Consider the following 6,878-nt stretch of genomic DNA (forward strand, 5'->3'; position numbering starts at 1 on the left):
TTGTATTTATCAGACCATTTCTGCCTAGATTGAAGTTTCATAGCTTCATCAGTGGTCAGAGGCAACTGAAACATAACAAATACACATCATGTGTGCCATATTTTACGGAGATGTCTAATTCGGATTATATTTGGCGCTGTCAATCAAAACAAATAAACGATTTTCATTAACTCGACCAATTTATTAATTGTTTCAGTGATGGAGAATAGAGACAGCGGTGTGGCTGACGTGGAGATTGACCATCAGCAGTGCATGGACCACGTGCATATGCATGGGTAAGCATACAAATAAATTGAAATCAAATTGTGTGGAATATGAAAGGGAAAATATTACCGATGTATTAAACGCCATAAACTTAATTGATAACTTTTAAACAGAGGTGTTTCTTAGTTTGATTGCTATTAGCTGATACTTTTTACGTTAAGGGAAAATGTGATGAAACCTGCACATTCAGGGAAATGGACTAAACCATGATCCATTAGTGATTAGGTTTAATGCAAAAGTTGTTAAGGTCAGCAGGGGAGTCGCTGCTTTTAAAAACAATTCAGAATCATGATCATGCCGTACCTCGGGCTACTTTTCGGATATGTGAAGATGCAACTAACATAATGAAGTACTTGTTTAATACTAATGCATGTTATAACTCCATAATAATATTTGACTAAGTTAAAAAAAAATATTCGTTATTATAGGATACTTCATATCGCTTAATAATTGTCATATCTTTTGGTTTCACAACATTGGTTGACGTCAAATAAATTACTTAAAACAAGGTTTACTGCCGCTTCCAAAGCGTCAGCGTAAGGGATAGGTTATAAACTTTGTATCCTTTTTTTAGGCGACGGGCTAGTAACCTGTCACTTTATTAATTTCAATTCTGTCATTAAGGCAAACAGCTGAACGTGGCCTATCAGTCTTTTCAAAGACTGTCTACCTAATACCCCGCAAGCGATATAGACGTGATTATATATAAAACTGTATTTTATTTCCCCACTCGCAGCGTGGTGGTGCCCCCGCCGCCGTCGTGCCCGGCACCGGCGGCCCCGCCGCGGCCGGCGCACCACCCGCCGCCCACCACCATCATCAAGCGGAACGTGCTCTCCAACTCGCTCGTCGACATCAACGATCCTGGTACCTATCATATTATTATTATTGTTGATCTAAAATATTAAAACTACCGCCTGTTTCACCCGCAATTTTTATATGTTTTTGATGAAATTTGCCACAAGGACTATAACATCACTAGGACTAGTTAGGTACTAGACTAGTTACTAAAATAATTCAGTTTGCATCTCGGATGATGAGATTTACGTTGAATATATTGACAATTTTTTATCATTCAACCATTATTTTTTTAACAGTGGCATTAGCAGCTGAACGCCTACAGCGGCGAGGATCAGTGGGCTCCCTGGACAGCGGGATGTCGGTGTCCTTCCAGCAAGGGAGCCGCAACGCTCTGCACGCCACTTCACCCAGACACCCCACAGACCAGCGGTCACCAGGTACATTACCGATTGTACTTTTTTTATTCTCTTTCCCTTTTGAACTACTTCCGGGCGTGCCAGAGAGAGTAAATTAAAAAAGAAACCACTATTGCACAATGAAGTGCTATGACATACAGAATTACGCATGTAACGGGACACCAAGCCAAAAGCGAGGCATCTAGTAACTTTGACTTTAGCCTTTTCAATAGATACTTTGCTTTATCTGACCCATTCAGGGATAAAGATGTTGTTATTTGTATGTATTTGTAAATGTACACTTGTGAGAGACATTTCCTAAGGAATTATTATAATGACAGCTGTCAATGTCATTCTCGCTTTGTTGCTCGTACTTCTTGTTTGTTTATTCTTAATTCCATTACCGTCCTGTTGTCATTCAAATCAAGCTATAATAAAGAAATATCGCGGAGATTGACTATAAAATATGTCTTTTTATAAATCTCCTTTGCAGGTCGTCTCTTCGGCGGAATTTTCCCAGGACGTATCAGAAAATTGAGCGCCTCCGGAGTACCGGATACGAAGCACGGACAAGTCGGAAAGAGCACAGAGGTTTAAACCAAATTGGCTAACCGGAGTATTGATTAATCCTTACCGGGAAAAACCTTTATTTTCCAAGAAAATCTATTTGAACGACACATGATAAATTGTTATTTTAAATCTTGTTGTGTATGAATGTGCATTACCTGTTGCACTGAACAGAAAATTTGTCAAAATGTAATTTCTTGATATCTAACTTAAATCAAGTCATTCAACTGAATAAATGAATTGTCAGAAAATATTATCATTGAAATATGGTCATGTGCAAAATCTGTCAGAATGACGTTCTCATTTCTTGATTAAATCATAATAACTTATTCAAATGAATGAACGAAATGTATGAATTGTGAAAGGTTTCACTCAAGTATCGAAATGTGGGTCCATGTTTGGGAGTAGACATTTGTTAGAACGGTGTGGGTTACGAATTAGCGAATGAAAGATTTGATATTCCATTTTCAAAAGTAGTTCTTGTTATCATTCAAATAGAGTTTGAACTTGAATGGCTGATTGACGTACTTACGACGTCTGTTATGAATTCTATATATGAATGTCTGGAAATATGTTTTTGATAAAAATTATTTTTTATTATTATACGACGGTTAAGGTCTGAATACACGAACATAAAAGATTTAAAAAGTTAGATGATTTGTATGATTATGCCTTTTTAGGCATCTATTTATTGTCTTTAAAATGTCTTTATTTTACTTATTCTTATCACCTGGTATATATTTAATTACTAGCAAAAACACTTATGGCTTTGTTACATAAATTCATAGAACAACTTTAACTTTGGGTCGGTGTTCGGATCTTTACTGGGTAAAAATAAATATTTTAACAGGCTAATATATATATAGGTATATTTGCCCAAAATATAGGGATTTTGAAGTAATCATATAACTTTGATTTGATGCTGAATTGACTTAGAGAAAAGGGAAAGGACTGTAATAAAAAAATGATTATGGAAGGTTTAAAAATACATGATTATGACGATTTAGTTGCACGTTACCAGATGCCACGAAGTATTAAATTTCTTTATTATAGAGGAATTAATAAATTTTATCTTAGCGTTCGTGGATTCGTATTTTCTTTAGAATAATTGTACATACGTTTCAGATAGATTCCATAGGGAGCAACAGTAGGATCACATTTATTTTTCAAGCACAAAAGCAATAAAAATTTCTATAGTAACAATTACATCACAGTAATAAATATAAAATATATTTAATGAATACGAATTTATTCACTATTGTTGATGAATTTTATTAGCTTTATAGGTCATTTGAAGAGTTTTAAAATAGGCTAGTTCACTCCTTCGAGTTGAAAATCTCGAAATTCGTTAAAGTAGGCGTCTAGTCTTTTGGTGCATTTGTCCAAATAATAAAATATATAGTCTATATAAGAATCTTCCTTGTCCTATTCATTTCCGACTGATAAAGGCTGCTTTTCGATCTATATATGACGTTTGTTTTGTCTATCTGTTCGTATTGTCAATGTTACCGCTCTTTTCCCTTGTATTACCATGATGTATACCTATGAATAGTTATAAGTATTTATAATTACGATGACGGCCGATCTGTGAGCTATTTTTTTCGGAAACCACAAGAAAACCGGCAGGAATATGAAAATTATCGGATTCCTTTGTCTTTGGGAGTATACCTAATGAAGTATTTGTTAAAATGGGCATTAATATTATCGACTACTAGGAAAATATCGCGCATATTTGTTTTATATGGCGCCATAAGTCGCAAGACATACCGCCCACGAGCGAGCGAGCAATGCAAGCGAGGCAAAGAAAGCTGCGTCAGCTGTCAGCTGCGAAATAACTTTTATAAGTAGATTAATTTTAACAAAATTATTTAAAAAATAGTTTGAAAAGAAGTGAAAAATGATCGCTCGCTCGCTTACATGTATAGTCAACGGCAGAGAAACGTGACCGATCATACAAACTATGAGTTCGGTTTTTTGCAGATGACTGTATACCTACCTAACTATAGATTTGTCCATTTTGTCCCTGTACAAATCGCGGTCGGCCAAAAGTGTTGACTAATTAAAATTTAACTAACTACTTAACTGTTGACTTTTTACCGGTTAGTAGGCTTGTTGTTTCTACTGTTTGATACGTGGGTAGATAGATAAGAAATAAACCGTCTATTGAGAATGGTTTCCTGACTTTCCTCTTACACTAAAGAAGCTGATTTCGAAGACTTTATTTTCGTCTTAACTTAATAAAGATTATTTCGAAGAATAATTTTTTTTTCTTTACTAAGATATTGTCGAAGAATTCTACGAAGATTTGTTATAATTAATTGAAATTAATTAGATGAATTATTCAAAGTGGAATATAATTGTACCCAAAGATGATGTAATCAATTGTACCTTTTATCATATTCTTTCTTATATTCAAAATACAAGATTTCTTTCCTGTTACTGAATCTCCATTTCTATAAATGTTATATATGAAGATAATCTTCATGAAATGCAGTACATTCGATCACGAATGTAATTATTTCAAATGTGTCGTCTCTTTTTCTTTTCAAAGTAAAATTAAGAAGGTATGTACTAAAAATCGTCTATGCTTATAAAAAATTGTAATGCATGACAAAAGGAAGGAATTGATAAACGTTTTTCGTTGTATTTAAGCCCTTTTATTATATGGTGTGATAAGGTCGATATTACGTAATTATGGTAATGGGCTGGTGGTTTTTCCCTTTTTTTATTGAATTATAAACTAAATAATTAATGATTTCGGTTAATTAAGGTGATTCATCCAACCTGGGTAAGGTTTTCCTGATAACAAGGTCATGGAGGTCAGACTGGGGTCGCTTCATGTATAATCAATTGCGGAGAAACTTGACCCATGGTCTTCGAAAAACCGGCCGATGTTTATTCCCGGGTCGTGTGTAAATTTTTTCTCGGGCGTATTTCAAGCGGGATGCGTCGATATTCTCTAGGAATATAATTTTGTGATAGTTTTGACGTGTTCCGATTAATATAAAACGTAAACCAGTTTTAAATACGTAGTACTACTATCTTGAGTCGCGTGCATTGCTTAATTTTCATTCAACAAAGTTTTGATTTGGAAATAAAATCTCCATATCGCGTCTTATAAATTTTTTTGCACTTAAGAACATAAAGTGAGAAATTCATGTTTTTTTTTTTTACTTTAAAACCAATCAGAAATAGACAATGTGACCTATCTTCTTTTGCGAAATTGTATTGAAATCCATGTAATGTAATGTTATGTCTGCCATCATATGTTCAAAAATATATGGAGTCCATAGAACACTATCTTACCGATAACCATACTACTTATGAGAAATGAATTGTTAAACATTTTTAATTTTAAGTTTGTACATTATAATTTAGGTATCATAAGAGTATAAAATGCATTAAATATATTAATCGGAGCTCGTCAGTTATGTTTGTGTGTAATGCTTTTGTAAATTTCGCTTGAAACCAAAGATGTAATTTTTTGTGTTCAAATTTACCACTTGGGTTCATTGTAAATCGACATTGTGGGTAAAATGTGTGTATTTTGCTGACAGTACACAGTTTAATATATATTTGGTATAAATTATCTTATAAAGATGTTAACTTCAGCTTGAACCTATAAAGGTAACGTTATTAAGGTCTATTTTCACACATCAGTATCTTGTTATGTCCGGAATATAAAAAACCGTCTATCACACTAGTCCTGTTGAAATGTCTCATAGTGGGAAAACTGAGCTAACTTTTTTAGTGTCACTTGTCCCATTTGACTACTGGGACACTTGTCCTACCCCACTATGCCCTGGACAGCTCAATGGAACTAGTGGGACAGACGAAATAAAGCAAATATCATGGCATACTTTATATATGGATCCGATCACACACGTCTGTATCAGCGCCGATCACTTTTCTGTACGTAATATATCCAAAAAGTAACGATATTTTTAAGCTATTGACGAGCTCCGGATATGACTTTGATATGTAAGGATAGACCCAAAAAAGAAAGTGGTAAAATTTCAATAATTGTTTACTGTCTTTCTGAAAATGACAGTCCATTTTGTGCCACTCCAGTATAACAATTGGGTTTTCGAATAAAATTTGTACCTCTGCCATTTCTTAAACCTATCTCTGAAGTGTATATTTTTTAGTTTAATTTAACTCTTGTCTGTAACATACTAACTTATTAACATGTATGTATATTAAAGAACATTTCTAATATATATCCTTTAGTTATATAATTGTTACATACGTTAGTGTAAGCAATAAGCGCGTTCGCGTCACCTTGTATGTTGTATGATAAGTTGTTGATGCTACAGAAGTCACTTACAATAGTTTTATTTAAATAAAAAAAACAATGAAAATGTATTTATTTATTAAATATGAATTAACATTCATGATGATGACTGTTGTTTTATTTAAATTAAAACCACACAATGCTGTAGTAATTTCAATAACACATTAAATAATAGGGACTACTTAACTGATGTAAAAGAAACTATAACAAAACAAGTTCGCTTTTGTTTCAATTTTGAAAAAGTTATTACTTAGTTAATTACTCTCGTCAGACTAGTAGGTACTATAAGCAAGTCGGTATTATTCAGACAAAAAGTAAAATTTGACAAAAAACATGACGATAGCTATTTATAGCGAAGCAAAATGGTATCCTTGTACCTATGGCTGTTCAGCTGATCCCTCATAAATTCTGAAATTGTTATCATAATTAGATATCGTGAGAAGCTTCTTGATTGTCCGCTGGTTATAAATAATTACAGAAACAAAAGAACTTGGTTAAAAAAAACAATTTCTACTTTATCTTTAGTGTGTTCGTCACACTCGGAGAAAAGTACCTAC

The 6,878-nt window shown here is 33.6% G+C and overlaps 1 protein-coding gene across 1 annotated transcript in view; it reads left to right on the forward strand.

The window, feature by feature from the left end:
* The window catches only part of LOC106138048 (IQ motif and SEC7 domain-containing protein 2), a 140,487-nt gene extending 134,060 nt beyond the window's left edge, over positions 1-6,427 (forward strand). The window contains exons 20-23 of the mRNA XM_060951468.1: positions 197-275; positions 1,001-1,131; positions 1,362-1,502; positions 1,954-6,427. Of these exons, the coding sequence (XP_060807451.1) occupies positions 197-275; positions 1,001-1,131; positions 1,362-1,502; positions 1,954-2,057 (455 nt within the window). The 3' untranslated portion in view covers positions 2,058-6,427. The remainder of the gene's footprint in view (positions 1-196; positions 276-1,000; positions 1,132-1,361; positions 1,503-1,953) is intronic.
* The last annotated feature ends 451 nt before the right edge of the window (positions 6,428-6,878 follow it).

The sequence above is a fragment of the Amyelois transitella genome, chromosome 25, assembly GCF_032362555.1.
Source record: "Amyelois transitella isolate CPQ chromosome 25, ilAmyTran1.1, whole genome shotgun sequence".
NCBI lineage: Eukaryota > Metazoa > Arthropoda > Insecta > Lepidoptera > Pyralidae > Amyelois > Amyelois transitella.